At 38.1% G+C, this 18,470-nt stretch overlaps 1 protein-coding gene across 2 annotated transcripts in view; it reads left to right on the forward strand.

Annotated features, from left to right (window-relative positions):
- The window catches only part of ACTN2 (actinin alpha 2), a 67,336-nt gene that overhangs the window by 29,399 nt on the left and 19,467 nt on the right, over window positions 1-18,470 (forward strand). For both annotated transcript variants that reach the window (XM_058019829.1, XM_058019828.1), the window contains exons 4-12: window positions 722-808; window positions 1,868-1,955; window positions 4,010-4,088; window positions 6,715-6,796; window positions 8,896-8,981; window positions 11,618-11,710; window positions 12,730-12,960; window positions 14,080-14,227; window positions 15,734-15,884. In XM_058019829.1, the coding sequence (XP_057875812.1) occupies window positions 722-808; window positions 1,868-1,955; window positions 4,010-4,088; window positions 6,715-6,796; window positions 8,896-8,981; window positions 11,618-11,710; window positions 12,730-12,960; window positions 14,080-14,227; window positions 15,734-15,884 (1,045 nt within the window). The remainder of the gene's footprint in view (window positions 1-721; window positions 809-1,867; window positions 1,956-4,009; window positions 4,089-6,714; window positions 6,797-8,895; window positions 8,982-11,617; window positions 11,711-12,729; window positions 12,961-14,079; window positions 14,228-15,733; window positions 15,885-18,470) is intronic.

Raw genomic sequence — 18,470 nt, forward strand, 5'->3', positions numbered from 1 at the left:
CCACATTCCCTGTGTTATAGGTAGTCTCAAGCAGTCTTGAAACAAATTGAAACCCCAGAGGTAAAAAAAACCCCCAACATTTATATTAAAGATACTTAAATGTGTGTATGCTTCAGAGCTGTGAGGCATTACAGCCTCGTGGCTGTGGTTCTGAGCAGCTTGGCAGGAACCTGTGTATCTCAGTGTCTCTTGAGCTGCTCTTCTTGTCTTGTCTGGGCTGGCACTAGAGGTAAATTCTCAAACATAAATAGTACAGGGGAAATTCTGAGTACCATTTTATTAAAAATTAATACTGTTCATGTCCTGTAGTTTCTTAAAAATTGGGGTAAGACCCCAATGTTTTTTGATTCTGTTGTATTTGAAAACTGTTAATACTGATACTGTTCAAACTTACAACATTTCACTTCATGTTCTCACTAACACATCATCCTAAAAGGTAGAGATTTAAAACTGTTACAACCACCCTGAGAGAAACCTTTCAGCATGGAAGGACTGAAGTGACTTTGACCTCAGTAACCTTCAGTTCTACTGACAGAGTAGCACAAGCATGAGTTTGTTGAAAAATGAACCCAGGTGAACTCTGTGTGCATAAAAAATTATAGTAAAAGTAGAATTAGTTTATTAGTTACAATGTATTATTTATAGAAATGTGTGATTAAATAAGATGAAATTGAAAAAAACCCATTTAAAATACTACTACTATATCTATTTTTCACCTTAGAAATCGTGGATGGCAATGTGAAAATGACACTGGGTATGATCTGGACTATCATCCTTCGTTTTGCTATTCAGGATATTTCAGTGGAAGGTAAGAGCAATACAATTATGTTAAATAATTAAGAAATGTATTTAAAGGCATTTTAAAATGAGTTAAGTGAGAGAAGTGTTTTAAAAATAATTTTTCCACAGAAAATGATCCTGTAAGTTCTCTACCTGGTGACAAAATGAATTTCTGGAAGGAAAATTATTTACTCTCATTATCTTGACAGAGACCTTGAGCCAGCTTTCTAAGTGCAGAAGTTCTGGTCATGTCTCTCAGCTACAGAGACAGAAACATGACTGTGTTTCTGAGCTGTACCCTTTGTGTTTGGCTCTATTTCCAACATACATTTTTAGTCCTGTCCATTAGTCACATTCTTTGCAAATAAATATGATCTGATTATATCCTTCTTCTTTCTATCTATAATTTTTCCCCTCACTGTTTCAGGATTTTTTTCTTAACTTTCACTTGCTAACTGGCTCCAAAAAGCATGTTGTTACAATACTCTTTAAATCAAGTCTATGCTTTGAAAGTCTAGAATTCTACAAACTAATCTCAATTTTCGGCAAAAGTAGAATTGCTTCAAGCTCTGCCTGCATGTTATCCTGCACACATAATTGGGATATTAAATGTGGGCCTAATTGTTTATTTAATAATTTCTGACCTTTACTTATGCACTCAGATGCCCATAGGGTTCAGAAAATAAATGTGGTTTTTTGGCACTTAAGCCTCCCCATAAGCAAAGGAACTGAGACTACAAGCATATTTCATGTACATTTCATGGCACCAACACAATCTTTTATGTCTATTTGCATTATATTTTTATTGGGTATTTTTCTCCAGTGTACAGTCTACTGTCCAAAAAAATATAATTCCTTTAATTTCTGACATCCTAGAGCATTCTGTACAGGCTGAGACTAATCTTAACTGATCTTTGTATTTTAATGAAATGCCAGTAGTCCATTTATATGGAACAACTTTTAGGATTAAATGTTGGTTTATGCTTTTCAGTTTCAGATGGCCAACCACATGTAAGATGACAGGAAATTAATTACTTGAGCACTTTTAAAATTTTCCCTTTTTTTTACTTCCTTGTGTCTTTTACAGAGACCTCTGCCAAAGAAGGGCTGCTGCTGTGGTGTCAAAGGAAAACGGCTCCTTACAGAAATGTGAACATTCAGAACTTCCATCTTAGGTAATCTTCCATTATTTCAAGAGATAGAAGCAATCTCAAAAATGTTATGTCAAATTTTCCCCACAGTTGTATATATTTGATGAGAGAATTTTGCTCTTCCCTAGACCTTTTTTAAATTTTTCTCCTCTATCTTCAGAGCATTATTTTGGTTAGCCTTTAGCATTATTTACTATGACTTCCGGAGTTACTATTTAAAATAAAAAGATCCTGCTATATACAGAATTACCATGTTACATCTTTAGAGGTCCTTTGTATTTTGTAGTAATTCCTGAGTACTGTAGCATAGTGGCAAATGACTGCTTTCAAATGAGGGCCACAGAAAAGTTCTTCTGGCAAAAAGACCAGTGTGTTGAGCATGTGAATATTTCATGATTGTGATGAATCAGTCTGTATGGTTTGCAATGTGCATTGCTATAAGGAGCATAAAATGCACTCAGTAATACACAACAGCAGCACTTAAACACATTTGTTTACAGAATCGGGCTCATAACCTAAGTTGGAAAATTTGGTGAAAGCTCCAGCCTTGTGTTTCTTTGTTTTCATTAAGAGCTAGAATGGGAATTCCAGGCCCTATACAGGTTTGGGGGATTTGGCTAGTTCCTAAATCTGTGCCACTGGCCTACCTCATTAAAGTACATGACTTACCATGTGCACTTTTTAACCAGGTGATCTTCCCTTCCCTGAGAGCCTTCTAGTATTTAAAACAAGAGCTCTGTACTAGTGATTTGAATTAATTCCTTATGTGTAGTACCTAAAGCACATTTAGTGGCAGAGAAGATACAGTTCATACATATGTTACAAGATAAGAAAAATTTGTCTGATGTAAAGTCCCTGTACTGCCTCTCAGAGATCTGAAATTTTCTCTGTGTTACTTTCCTAGAATATGCAAAGATATATTTTATAGAACTTTTTATGGATTGATGGTATACTGTAAGTTACAGTGTCAGAATCTTAGTGTATTTATGTACATACACTGGTCTGATACATGATCTTGAGTGGAACTACCTTGATTTATGTTTGTGTGGACTGGCTCTTGCAGTACTACTTTGCAGTGGGCTATCCAGATCATTTTATTTTGCACCTTTTGGAAAAAGAAAAAGAAAATTTTCAGTGCTCACTTTGATTTGGTTTTATATTCTAGATGATTTTATATTGTACAATGTAGGTATATTCTGCTTGATTTTGTTTTTTTTTTTTTTTTTTTTTTTTTTTTTTTTTGAGATGGTTCTATTATTTGAAGGACCTACCCAGACATCTCAGGAGTAGGGATTTTAACAGTGTTAACATGCTAAGGCTCACACACAATTATTTCACAGGACAAGACCTCAAACCCTCAGTCCCTGTGATTGCTTAAAGTCTTTACATAAAGTATCTTTCAGTATAATTGCTTCTGGCTGAAAGAAACCTCTCATCATCTTTCCAAAAATATGTTATTTGTAGCTCCATTCATTTCCTGTTCTTGCCACAAAAGGTAGCAGGTCTGAAGTCAGGCTGAAGTGTAAGAACTCAGATCAAATCTGTCATATGTGTGAAGTGTTTTAAATAAACTGAGCTGATTGATGATTTCTTACTTCTCTAAGCACTTGGTTGTGCCAGTAAAATTCTCAGAAATAACAGAGGAAAAGCCAATTGCTTCAGCAAATTCAAGTAATTGCAGGTTTGCTCTCCTTTTATTTTTTCCCAAATACGCTGTGAGTGTAATGGGAGATGATGCACTTTCATGGATGAATGTGTACTTGAGCTGTCCTAGAACACTGCATGAATTAAGCAATTGACATCAGGGACTGTTGAACAAAATGTACATTGCCTAGAAAGTATTTGAAGTCTACATGGAGTTTATGGAGTATACCTTAAGTGTGTATGGACTGTAGAGTAAGATATGTGCTATAGATAAAGGAGTACAGTAACAGAGCAGCTCAGAGAGAGTTGACAGGGTGTAAGTTTAGGATTTGACAGAATTCCTGCTTTAATTTAAGCCTTGAGCAAGGATCAAACTGTAAAATGCCATGACTTTATTAACTAATTTTTTCTCCATTTTATTTTTTGCTGTAAAGCTGGAAAGATGGCCTTGGATTATGTGCACTTATCCACAGACACCGACCTGATCTTATTGACTACTCCAAGCTAAATAAGGTCATCAGCCTGGGTGCTACAGCATGCTGTCCTGCAGTGATTTGGCTGGCTTCTGGTTTGCTTAGCATGTTTTCTAAAAGACAGGCTGAGGAGTGCATACTAATTCTGACTGACTTTCTAAAGTCCTTCCCAAAAAACCTCAATGACACAAGGGAGAGGACCTCCTGACTGTCCTGTGTCCTTTCCTTCCCATTACTATGACTTCAGCATTTAATTGCAAATAATCTGGCCCTCAGATTCTGGCAGTTGATGAAGTCTTTACATTGCCCAGTATGGATGTTAAATCAAATACATTGGAATTATCCATTTACCACTGATAGTATTGTCCATCCTGTTTTTATCTGGTGTAAATAACTGGAGATTGCAGACCAGTAAACAATGACATGACAATCAATCCTAAGATTCCTTAGAAAAAATACCGCTCTTACTAACTAGGAATACACAGTAAATTACTAGTCTTACATATTCAGGAAGTATTCACTGATTTTCAGATCTACTCTTCTACCTGTACTTCCAGACAAGTGGAAGCAAAACCCATAAACTAACCTCCTTAGGTAGTACCTCGTGGGGATTAAAAACTATTTTCTTACAGTTTGTTACTTATGGCAAAATGCATGTTTTCTAAAAGATACTTTGGTTTGAGAGGGAGAAATGAGGAATGAGCAGTAATGTCAGAATTTCTTGGTATCATTACTGAAGGAAAAAAAAAACCTAGAAAGAAGTAGAATGTTGTTGTTTCACATTAGCTCTCAACACAGACACACTGTTTTCTCCTCTCTGGAATGAATCTAAACACCAGTCTCATGTAAACACCAGTGCAACAGAAACCTTAATCATGGTTTTAATGTCTTGTGTGCAACTTTGCATTGATGAGAGAGAGTGGTAAAATATCAACCGTCCATGCCCTTTCATTGCCAATTGGTTTACTAGTGGAATCAACTGTTATTAGAAAGTCCTTGGTGAAGAATAGATAAATGAATGAACTGAAACTATTTTAAAACTTAGTCTGCTTTATATGTTTATATGTTCAATTTATGCCAGAGTCCCTGAAATGCGCAGTGATGAAAATTAAAAATTAAATTAACTTAGTACTGAACACATAAGATTTAAACTTAGGCAGCTGTTAAGATAACTTCAGATCTGAACCAATGGGCAAAATATTAGCCATCAAAATCAGCTTGTTCTCCAATTCTATATGCAACCTTTCCTACAGATAAACAGAGTAATGGAATGACTGAGCTACCTGTCTCTGTGCACATGTGCTTATTATGCATGGCATGAACAGAAGTGAGTTTGATTGAATCTGTGCTTTGAAAAGTGGTACGTGGTGCTGAAGAACCATCCCATAGATGAGTGCTGAGAAAAGGGAACAGAACATAAGCAGGTCTGCTTCAATGCTACTATTTTCCTCTTAGAGGTTTCCAAAATAAGAACAGGTCAGGTTTCAAATTGAGGCTGAGCTGTTGCACATAAAGCACAGGCAGAAAAAAAAAAATCCCAAAATAGATCTTGCTTTTCTGGCCTGGCTGTGTTTGATTGACTCTTCATTTTGGTTACATTAACAGCTGTCTTGGTCTCTTGTTTCTTACCGCCTGCATGCTGTCCTTTCCTTTTCTCACCAATATGTTTCGTGTAGCTGGAAAGATGGCCTTGCTTTCAACGCCCTTATCCATAGACACAGGCCTGATCTCCTTGACTATGCCAAGTTAGATGAGGTATTTCTTTAGCTGTAGCAGAGATTTTTAGTTACTGCGGCTTGTAGTTCTGTTGAAAAGGATGGGTGATGGAAATCTCCAATTCTTCAGAAGCTGCTATGATTTTAAAGCAATCCTTTACCAGTGGAGCACTATTTGCTCATGCACTTAGTACAAAGCACAAAAATAGGAGGTGATCATCACTCATTAATGGGCAAAGTGCTTTAGCCTAGTCAATAGGTCTCACTTAGATTTACTGTATTTTTGAATTTTCTTTTACAAAATCTGTGTTCTCTATCTGAAGTGTGCTCACAGCTTGCTTTCTCTTTCCTTCAAAAACCAAAATCTCAAAACCAGAGGAAGTGTTTGAATTTCCACAGCCCTAAAATTCTGTTTATAGAGGCATTACGGATTTTTATTTCCAAGTCCAAACTGGCAAGTTTCACTCCTTCTGGAGAACAATTCTGCCTGTGCTTGCTTCTTCTCATGCATGCATGCACCTAACCAGCAGAGAACTCAGTGGAAGTCACAACCCTGTGATGTACTGTGGATATAAAACAGGCAGGGCTAACTATGTGTTGAACAGTCTCATTTAGCCTGCTGGTCCAGTGGCATTTAGTGTCTGTATAGCTGCTGTATTTCATTCAGAATTAGCTCAGAACTGAGAGTACACTGTTATCTGTGTTCACCTTCAGAATGCATTTCCAGCAGAGCTCTAGCTGTAGAGAACAGCTTATTAAAGTTTTCTTTTGAAAACATAGCAGCAGATGGACCAAAAGTTTATATACCTAGACTGTTTTTTGAAGAACAATAGTTGTGACTCCAGTTTACAGTTTGGAAAAATAGAAGCTAAGTTTTAGTGTACTTACTCTAGTCTTGCTTCAAAGAAAAACTTCTATCTTTGACTCATTGTATTTTTTTCTCTAATGCAGGATGACCCCATAGGGAATATCAACCTTGCCATGGAAATTGCTGAAAAGCATTTGGATATCCCAAAGATGTTGGATGCAGAAGGTGAGAGTTATACCTTACTGAAGTTTGTGTTGTTTGTAAGCAGGACACAGTAAAATTTCTTTTTTTTGTTGGGTTTTTTTTTCCTAACAGATTTTCAGTATTACTTCCATATGAATCATAATGTAGCAACCTGCTTCATTTTCAAAAATATATTTTCTTTTCTTTCTGGCATGCATTGGGTAATTTCACTCACTTTTTGCTTTATTATTTATTGTTTGTTAATGGTTGCATTTATTATAGTGATTTGGATCCTAACCTCAGCACATGGTCCCACTGTGTTGAGGTAGAATGGAGGATCAAAAGTTAATCCTTGCTTTTAATAATTCATATTTAATAAAGGGAAATATAACTGTTAGCAACTTAAAGCATATTCAGTTTTCTAAACATTTAAGCAAGAGGCCAAAAATAGAAATAGTAGAAGTGCTTTGAAAGCCTTCAAAATATGCTAACACATGGCTCACCTCTGAAAAAGAGCTAGGTTAAGGAAAGCATTTTTTTGGTTCATTTTAGTTGTAAACTTTTTGCAGTGATACTTTTAACAAATAATTCATGTGTCTCCAATTATCTTGAGAATTTCCTGAATTTCTTCAAGATAACCAAACTTCATACTCGGGGCTGAAAAATGCTGCCAAGCTACTGGAATTTGCCTAAATTAGTTCAATGCTTTCTTCCCCAAGAATGGAGACTGAGCTATGGTGGCTTCTCAGTAAAGCAGTGATAAGATGGGAATCATCCAGAGCACTCAAACTGACTACACCTGCTCCTCTTGAAGTCTTCATTTGGAAAGTTAGACAGGATGATTTGGAAAATCCAGGCTGTAATCTCCTCATTGAAGAGTAGTTTCACTTTCATGCTTTAAAACAAATTGTTCTCATCTTTTGAAATGCAATTCCCCTTTCAACAACACCACTTAATTATTTTGTTCTGAAGTACTGTGCAAGGAATAAACAGAGAAGTGCTGCCCCTTGCCACTGAACAGCTTTCTAAGTTTTTTCCTCTTCATAATCAATATAAGAAACCTTTTGTTTCCTTAGCAAATTTGCTGCACATTCTATTCCTTATCTTACTGTTCTCCTCTTGCCAGGGGAGGTGGTAATGAACTTACATTCTTTCTGATACCCTTTAAGTATTCATGGTCACTTTTTTGCCATCTTTATTTCCACTGTGCTCTCTATGGAAACTTTGCGAAATTTTGTTCACAGCTACATAAAGTAGATGCAAAATCAGTAAATATATTGATCCTGAACTTAGAAATCTCACTGTTAACATTAGAAATTTTCACTCATTCCAGGGCCTTTTCAAGTCAGTATCTTCCCACTCCTTTCATTGACAGGAATCCATGCAGGCTGCACTGGAATCATCCATTACTCAGCCATAACTGCTGTAAAAAAACCTTTTTCTGCCTTCTCTGTTGAGTATTGAAAAGGTCTATTTTTACCCATGGATGCATACCTTGATTGCACCCACTTTATATTTCCACTCTCCTGCCATGGTAGGGACAAAGCTATTAGCCAGCCAAGCCAAACCCTCCTGTGATTTATGCTATTAACAAAAAAGATGGGCTGGCACAGGGATTGCAGAGCTGCTACTGTCCAACTTTTCTTAGCACAAAATGTATTTCTGGCCTGCAGGAGTTGTACAGGTTCCCAGTATATGCCAGTACCCTGTCAGGCACAGGGACCCTGTGCTGATACACACTGAGTGCAGTTCTGGTTTGTGACTGTCAATGGCTGCATTTAGCTCTGCAGTAATTGCAGTGATTCAGATGAAGTTGCTTTGGAGTGGCAGTGAAGCTGAACCCAGCAGATCTGCCAGCCATGCCATCTGCTGGGAAGTTTCCACAAACCAGAAGGTAGCAATATCCTTCTGTACAGTCTCAGCCTTCAGATGTTTTGCCATTTCAGGGAGAGTTGTATCTTTTGTGTTTGCTGATTCCTAAAGCTTCGGTGGCTTTGCACTCATATCAGTAAACAGATGCACCCTGAATAATTGTGTATTTATTTGGAATCCTTACAGCACTGAGGTGGCACCATTAGCATAATCAGATGAAAGTACCTTGTGAGAATTTCTGAGCAGTTAACCCTCTTCTCTCCACACAGATGTAGTAAACACTGCCAGACCTGATGAAAGAGCCATTATGACTTATGTTTCCTGTTACTACCATGCATTTGCTGGTGCTCAGAAGGTGAGACTGTAGATGGATCAGATCTCATCCTTCACCTTCTGCCTTGTTTTTTTCAGCAATTTTTCCTTTTCTGATCTTTTCCTCACTAGCTACTAGAACAGCATCTTAGAGCTGAGCTCATTTCCTGTCGCCTCTTTTCTCTGTGAGCTGCTGTTTTGGTAGAGCCAGTAGTAGTCTATCCATTTGTTCCATTGAAGCAAACCTTCCTGTCTCATCTTTCTGCTTATTTAATAATAATATCCAGTAGGCTTTTGGCAGCTTGTTACCAAAAGGGAGAGGATGATGTTCCCCCTAAAATGAATTTGTGTGCATTCATCTGAAGCACCATTAAAAATGTAAGATGAAAATAAGCTCAGAGTGAAAAGCAATTGTAGAATTCCATCTTTCTTCTCTCTGCTGGATATTATTTCTGCTACAGATGTCAAAATCATCATAACATGCTCAGAAAATAAACCCTTCTCTTATGCTTTCAGGATTCTTTTTAAAATGTTAAATGCTTAATGGTAAGTACAAACAGCAACATCAAATGATACTACTAAGCAAAACAGAAACACATACAGACATCTCAGACAAGCTCTGGAATCTTGTCCTAAAGAAAAGAAGGAAAATTCTAAAAAGTAAGGTGGTTTGGAGTTGGGTATACTTTAGGTATTGGTAATATGAAAAATACTGATGCTAAAAATGCTAACGTGCAATTTCCAGAGAACATCTCCCCAGACTGAAATGCAGTCTGTCTTTCCTGTGTCTTAGTCAACACCCCCACAACTGAAGTCACCAGACATATGTGTGCCAGTGCTTAAGCAGACTGTCCTGGTAAAATTTGGGTCACTCCCCCTGTGACAATACTGCTGGATCAAGCTTAATGAAAAAAAAATCCTCCTCTTTGTATGAGCTTACACTGAATTTTTAGTGTTCTTTTTATTCTGTCAGCACCCCTCAATCTAACAGTAAATTTTTTACAGCTTTGTAGAATTTCTCGGATACAGAGCTAAGGACAAGAAAACAGTAAGAAGGACATGAAGTGATGCATTTATTTATTCATCCTATTTTCTACTCCTCGATTCTTTTTTTTCTTGTTTTATTTTAATTTCTCCCCCCTCTTGTAGATATTGTGAACACTCCCAAACCTGATGAGAGAGCTATCATGACATATGTGTCCTGCTTCTACCATGCTTTTGCTGGAGCAGAGCAGGTATAGATCAACTGTCTCTTCAGGTTGCTGTGTTTTTTGACTGGTTGTTTCACATTTCCACTAGTTTATTAAAAAAACCAACCTCAACTAATTTAGTACTATGTGGTTTTAATTAACATTTGCAAGTATCACTTGAGCACTAATATTTGTTTTTAACCAACTCTCAAAGCTGCTTTAGTTAAATGTTGTGTAACAAGTTAACTTCAATTCAAATATGCATTCTGTTTCTAATTTTGGGTCTTTATTTGATAATTATAAGGACTGTTTCAGAAAACACTGATTTGAAGATATTAAGTGTTGTTGCTTCTTGCTACAACATCTTATGTGTTTGCTACATAACAGAATGTTTGACTTTTGGAGACTGAGACTTACCCATGCTGAGTAGTAATTTAGGGCTAGATTTTTCAAAGATGCCCAAAGAGACAGAAAGGCACAGAAGACATCCAACACAGTTTTTGTGCCTGGTTCTCACTGAAGCTGACAGAATTATTTGTGGATGGAAGTACTAGTATAAAAGGCATGAACATCAGCAGCAGATGTTCATGTAATTTATGAGATACTCACTTATAAATGTGGCACTTCCCACTCTTCTCTTTCATACATTTCTAGACTACAAATGGACATAATCCAACTTACGTTACACAAAAAGCAACAAACCTTTAAAGTAGCTGATATTTTCCCTTGATCCTCACGACTGAATTTCCCTTCCTGTCTGCTAGGTCCCCTGTACCTTACCACAGCACAGCTGTGCTGTTGCACTCTCTCATTCCTGGGTAGGAGGGTTTTGCTATTCATGCAAAAGGGGAATTCCAAATACTCTGTAACACAGGAGTCTACATGGATATTTCTTTGGTTAGATATACTCCAGAGTCATATTTTAATGAACGTACTGCTTTGTTGTAGCAAACTAGTAAATTTAAAATATGACAGAGCTACACAGAGCCTTCACATATAAATTTGTTAGGAGACGTGAAAAGATTTGCTGTCAGTGGTTGAGCTGCACTTAGTCTCAAAGGCTGTACATTTGATATGCAGATATAGAGTGGTCTGAGACTCCTGCATCACATGTGGTGTCTATTCAGTGTGGCTAACAAATCCAATACTTTTTGGATATGACTTTAAAAAATAACCAAATAGGATATCTTGAAGAATGGCCTAAGTTGTTTTTAAAAAGAAAATATTTATTAGACAACTGTATAATAAGGCTTCATTGTACAACAAGGGGACCTCTGTGCTGATCCATGCCTCATTCAGGCCATTGGAATCTATGGCTGCAGAAGGAGAGAAAATGAGTATCTAAGCAACATAGGAGTATAAATCACCAGTTATAAAAAAAATGGCGATCTTTTATTTGCAGCAGCCCCATTCTCTCTCTTTCTCCAAGCCTACACCTTTCTCAGAATGCGTTTATGAATATTTTCTGCTTATTTGCTGTGTGTTACAGGCTGAGACTGCAGCTAACCGGATCTGTAAGGTGCTTGCTGTGAATCAGGAAAATGAGAGGTTGATGGAAGAGTATGAGAGACTAGCAAGTGAGGTAAGGATGCTCTATCTGCATGTGGTGACAACAGTGTTCATGAAATATTGAAAGCTGAAAGATGTGTGCACTCTCTTCAAGACAGAAGAGCAGAGACGCTGTGAGAGTAAATCTCAAAGTGGCAGGTTTCAAAGCCAATGCCCAAGATATTGAGCTTTGGGTGACTCCTTTGCCACAGACTTCCTGTGTGACCTTCAGCAAATCAGTCAGTCTTGTTAAGGTGCCCAAAAGGTTGACTTGAGGATTGCCATCCATCTGCCCCAAGACCAGGCTTCCTGTTTCTCTAAGCTTCAAAGACAGCCATCCCTGACCACATGGGAAACATACCAGATCAAGTAAGGCCCTTGGCTTTGTGTACTGCAGAGCACACCTGGAGAGGGTCTGCCAGGTTGTTCACAATCCATCTGTGAGCAAGGACAGCAGATGAATGTACACATGCACGTGCTCCTCCTGTCCTTTCTAGTTTAATGACAAATCTGCTGAGCAGGACTACAAATGTAGAGTGCACAAATGAGAGCTCTCTTATCTTTTATTGCTTAATCTGCAAAAATAAAATGAAATCACCATACTACTTTCTGTATTTAAATTTGCACTAATGGCCTTCTGAGTGAAGATTTTTATATGACCTCAGCCTGGTTTCTGTCCTGATCCCATAACTATGACAAACCTGAAAATCTAAGACCAATAGTTTTGAAAGTGGCAGTTGATACTGGGTAACTGAGATTTTGAGTAATTAAAGGAACCTTAGATGTGTGTTTATCTTTCTGAAAATCATGTTATTTCTAGAAATACCTGGAATATCTGGGCAAATTTGTTATTTGTATAAAGCAATACAGTATAAAAATATTGTTTAGCTTTAAATGTCTTTATCTTGTGCTTACTCACCATTAAGACATCAGTACTAACTGAAGTCAATGATATTAAAACAGAACAAACTTAAGATTTGTATGTTTGATATAATCTTTTTTTTGGTTGTTTTTCCATTGCCTTTATTTGACTTGTTTTTGTTGGCTTGAAAGCTTTTGGAATGGATTCGCCGGACAATTCCTTGGCTGGAAAACAGGACCCCAGAAAAAACAATGCAGGCTATGCAGAAGAAATTAGAGGACTTCCGGGACTACCGCCGCAAGCACAAACCCCCCAAAGTCCAGGAGAAATGTCAGCTGGAGATCAATTTCAACACCCTGCAGACAAAACTGAGAATCAGCAATCGGCCTGCTTTCATGCCATCAGAGGGGAAAATGGTTTCAGTAAGTAAAGGAGGCTTTAATATTCTGTTTGTTTCATCAATGATCTCCCAAAAATGCCAATGTGAGGGATTGAAAAGCCATTCTAAGTCATTCTCAGAAACATCAGTTTGTTGTACTTTTTCAATACCACACTCCTTTTACACATTCCCTTTTGTTCCAGAATCTTGCTTTCTAATAAGCATGCTCCTGCTTCTTTGAAGGCTTTCCCAAAAGCAAATTAGCTGGAGATGCAAGACGATAGAGAGCTTCCTTTGGCAGTGTTATCAATACTCGTGTATCATTGGGCCAATGATTGCTTATTTAAGCAAAACTCAGTTGTTTCACTGACATTTTAATCATCAAACAAACAGACATTGCTCAATATGTGTTTCTACATTTTTTCTATTCTGTTTTTTCTCTTACGTCTATGAAGATAAGAATAGTCTGTACCAAGAATTCTCATCTGCTGATAAGTACTGTGACTTGACTGGGTGAAAACATTTCCTGTGGAATACAGCAAACCTGTTTCTGAACTCAATTCTATCATTGTGTTTTGTTTTTCATAAACAAAAAAAATTGCTCTGTCTGGAAAGGGTTATTGCTCACTCTCCATATGCAGAAAATAAGGGCCCTGTCACTTCAGCTTCCCACTCACGTCTTTTAAGTTTGCAAGAAAGCTCACAAAACTTTGTATACCACAGAAAGTGAAATGAATTTGTGTTCCAGGTAAAACATGCACCAAATCCTCTTGATAGTAATTAACTTGCTATTGTTCACTTGTGAAAGCAAAGCACGTTCATTTTGATAACACATAGATATATTATAAAAGAACACACACATTGTAAAATGGGAGGTAAAAGCAATATATTGTGAAGACATTGGACCTGTAGCCATGCTTGGAAACCATTTCTATAGGGGCTCCTTTCATAAATGCCCCTGAACACAATACATAATGAGGAGCAGGTGTCCACACTAAAACACAACGCCCTGACAATGTTTCATATAATTCTGTGATTTTACAAAATCTGCACATAAAAACTTCTCTTTTTGAAGCCAAATTGTGAATGAATCAAAAATGTGTAAACTTAGATAAAAAGAGATTATAGTTTCATCCATCTCTCCCATGTATTCTCTTCACAGGATATTGCCGGCGCTTGGCAGAGACTTGAGCAAGCTGAGAAAGGCTATGAAGAGTGGCTGCTGAATGAAATACGGCGACTGGAAAGACTGGAACACTTGGCTGAGAAATTTAGGCAGAAGGCTTCCACTCATGAACAGTGGGCATATGGTGAGGAGAGATGGCTTTTAACATTTTTAGTATTGTAATGTTTGAAGTAGAACTGTCAGTGCTGAGTATTTGCCAGCTACAAACTCTCTCATAAGTAGTTTGGACAATTTCAGACAATCTAAAATAATTACAGATAAAATGTCAGGTTTCGTTGACTGTAGTCACGGTCCTAACTTGTTGGCATGTTGCTAATGAGATGTAACTGTAAAAATCATACTTAAGGCAGTGAGTCAAACTTAATGGGAATATTCTGCATTTGAATAGAGGCCATTACTGCTAATGCATTCCTACACAGTTGTACACCAGGAATGCAGTCATACCACTGGCTGAGTGTGGAATTCTTAACAGAAATATTCTGAGTTTATTATTATTTGGTCACCATGATGTTCTGAATAGTCCAGATAAACTACATGATGCTGGACTTGTGTCTACTTTGCTCTAAACTCTTAATTATAAACTATTAATAGTTCTGGCTTCTAATGGTAACCTAACCTTACCTGTAGTTGTGACACCTGTAGGACCTCACAGTGACATTCAGTTTTGTTGGGGCCTATTAAACGTAGGTCTGCTCTATCATCCTGGCGACTGTCTTCCTGTTTCTGCCATGCTTCTGGCTTTTCCCAGCTAGATTTTTTTGACACCGTGAAAATGAATCAGAGTCCATCCTCTTACAGTTGCTGGAAGCATGCAAGTCTGTAAATGGTTGCCAAGCAGATATTAGAAGGGAAACTACAGCCCTGAGAGCTGATTTTCTGAGTATAAACTCCTCATGGTGACAAGTCAGAGCTGTTGTGTAGGGAAAACTTCACGTAAGCTGGTACACAGCAAGTGGAACAATAGTTGCTTCTGGCTCTAGGATTCACAGAGCTGCAAATGCCATGTGGTGAGTGCAGCTGCAGGGCCTGTCTGTGTGGATTCAGTTGACCAACATAGGAGCTACTCAGCAATAATATTTCAGTTTCTACTTAATCTTTGTTTCTCTAGCCTTTTGTAGATGAGTTGGCATTTTCCACTTAAAATTCAGAGTTCAATACAAAAGGCAGTCACACATCTCAGGTTTATTTTTTTTAAGTGCTGAAATGACTAATGAATTGAAGGCAGAACATAAAAAAATAATAACAGATCATTAGTAAGAGTGAAGCTGAGCATAGCAGTGTAATTTCTGGGTTTTTAAGTCTATTCTACAAAAAATTATCACAGTGGTTTAGAGATACAGTTTTTGCTAATATACCATTTTTATGCCAGTTTCTCCAGCAACGTAGTTCTCACTATTTTAGACCTGTATAAGCTGCCTATGCAAAACCCAGGACATTACTGTGAGAGCTTTAAAAATATAAGTTTCTAATTAACATGTGCTGACAATTTGCTGCTGATTTCAGTGGGGGTGGGATTTAATTTCATACAGTTGATTTTCACCATGCCTCAACTAAAAAGTTGATTAAATTTACAGTTTTCCTAACAAATAAATTGCGAAAAAATGAGTAATATTTTTATTTCCCCGTTCAGGCAAAGAGCAGACCTTGCTTCAGAAGGATTACGAGTCTGCCTCTCTGACAGAAGTCCGTGCCATGTTAAGGAAACATGAAGCTTTTGAGAGCGATTTGGCTGCTCACCAGGACAGGGTGGAACAGATCGCTGCCATTGCCCAGGAGCTGAAGTATGTTCCATTTAAAGGCTTGCAGCTGCTGACATTTAACTTTGCGATAAACTCTTTCCAATGAATTTGATAGTGTCATAGGTACCAACGAAGGAATTCCAGGCATAGCTTCATAAGTATATTATCTGAGCTGGTCACTGAGACCTTTCCCTCATCTCCCCCTTATCCCCAACCAAATATAGATATTCAACTGAACAAAACTATTTGAAAAGAAACGTTTTCGACTTGACTTTACAGTAATATTTTAGATTAGCTCTACCCATGAGTTCGTTGTGGGTTGATGGGAATCCTGGAGAGGTACGGGCTATGAGTTGTTTAACTTAGAAAATAATTTCACTTACACAAGTTACAGATCAAGTATCTTCACAAGAATATCGGTCCTTTCAAAATGCTTCACATCCCTTTATTATCTCTGTAATAGTGGGTAATGCACTGACTTCCTGCAGATTTAACTGTCTCTAATGTGCTTATTTTCACAATCTCTTGATATTATATTTGGAATTGCCATTGTCTCCATTTTACAGAAGGGACGCTGGAAATGAAATAATTTGCTCTCAGATTCCTGCCCTTGGCTTCCTTGAAGCTCTCCAAGTTTCAATTTCTCACCTTGAACTGGCAGAACAGTTACTGCTGAGAAATGAAATCTTAGAAACATGCCCTTTTTTCAGTTTGTGAAGGACCATGACTCACAAACAGCTCCATCTTCATTAACAATTAAAAATCAGATACTTGTCTAAAAATGTAGTGTATCGTATCTGATAGCAGCAGCACTTACAGTAATTGTGTAATTCCAATGGATTTAAAAGAAAAATTCCATCTTCGGGATTATTTAAAGGAAGAAAAATTAAGCATAGTGGGCAGACTGAGTACTGTGCTTTGGTTAATGTGAAAGAAATCAGAAAAAACCACAGAGAATGGAGATTGCCCTGAATGTGTGAGATTATGAAACACTTTCTGGCATGCCTTGATCTCTGCTGTGGAGTTACTTCACAGTATGGCTTGTGTTGGAAGGGACCTTAATGATCACTTAGTTCCAAGACCCCTACCGTGGACGGGGACATCTTCCACTAGATCACGTTGTTCAAAGCCCCTCGCCTTGAACACCTCTGGGTATGGGACATCCACAGCTTCTCCAGGCAACCTGTTCCAGTGCCTCACCACCCTCACAGTAAAGAATTTCTTCCTAATATCCAGTCCAAACCTGCCCTCTTCCTGTTTAATGCCATTCCCCCTTGTCCTCATTAAAAGTACCTCTCCATCTCTCCTATAAGTCCCCTTTAGGCACTGGAAGGTTGCCATAAGATATCCCCAAAACCTCCTTGTCTGGACAGCCCCAACTCTCTCAGCCTGTCTTCTTAGGACAGATGCTCCACTATTCTGATCATCTTTGTGTCCCTTCTCTGGACCTCCTCCAACAGGTCTATGTCTTCTCTGGGGATCCCAGAGCTGGATGCAGGGTTCCAGGTGGGGTCTCACCAGAGCAGAGGGGCAGAATTCCCTCCCTGGCCCTGCTGCCCACACTGCTTTGGATGCAGCCCAGGACACGTTTGGCTTTCTGGGCTGGGAGTGCCCATGGCTGGGTCATTTTTAACTTCTTGTCAAGCAACATCCCCAAGTCCTTCCTCCCAGGGCTGCTCTCAATCCATTCTCTACCCAGCCTCTATTTGTGCTTGGGATTGCCCCGAGATTTGTTTCTCTTTATACTAAAGAAAGTTTCTGTAACACCTAATCATTGCTACTTCAGTTTCAGCTTTATGAATGATGAGAAACTTTGGGAATGTAGCATACATAGCACAGCATCTGCTTACCAGTGTTTGAACCCTCTGTCCTTTACCTCTGGTGACGCCAGTGAGCACTGTATCCTGTCTATTTTGGGAGTGTCTCTTCTCAGTTGTTTCAGTAATTTGCTGTGTGAAGTAAAACAAGTTATTTGTGGCCTGGGCTGCAAAGGTGCTGAAAGCTGATTGCATTTAGAGATGCTCTAATTTGACTTCTCTGCTTCTGTATACAATGGTGTTATCAGTGCCTGATTTTTCACTGTGGCTGTGTAACTGAATTAGGCTTAATGCCCATGGGGAACACTGAATTAAAGGTCATAAAGGTCAGGTTTTATCACTGGCTGCAAGCAAATGTGCAGCTTCTATTTAAATACTGATTTTAATTATTTATACATAATTCCTCCCACAATAAAATTATGGAGGAAAATGCTAATTTCTTTTTTAATCCATATTTTTAAAGAAGGACTAATGTCTGAATGCTAAGAAATGTGCATTGGCATCTGATACAAAGCCTGTTGAAGTCAGTGTGGGTATTTATTTCTTGATTTTCCTTTGGTTGGTTGGTGGGTTGACTGCTTTTATACCTCATCACTGGAGCAGGCCCTTACAGAAAGCATCATCGTCTGTGTCTAAATTCCAAGTCAGTACACCTCCACGTTTTGTTTTAAACAATCTCTTGGATGCCTAAAGTAGCAATTTCAAAGGAGAACTATTGCTGTATGACCTTGAACTCTACTAGTTAGAGTTTCCTGTCCTGATACTTCTGCTACAGCTCAGTCCACTGTGTGCTTAAGGTTAAAGTTGCTAA

The sequence above is a fragment of the Melospiza georgiana genome, chromosome 3 (assembly GCF_028018845.1).
Source record: "Melospiza georgiana isolate bMelGeo1 chromosome 3, bMelGeo1.pri, whole genome shotgun sequence".
Lineage (NCBI taxonomy): Eukaryota > Metazoa > Chordata > Aves > Passeriformes > Passerellidae > Melospiza > Melospiza georgiana.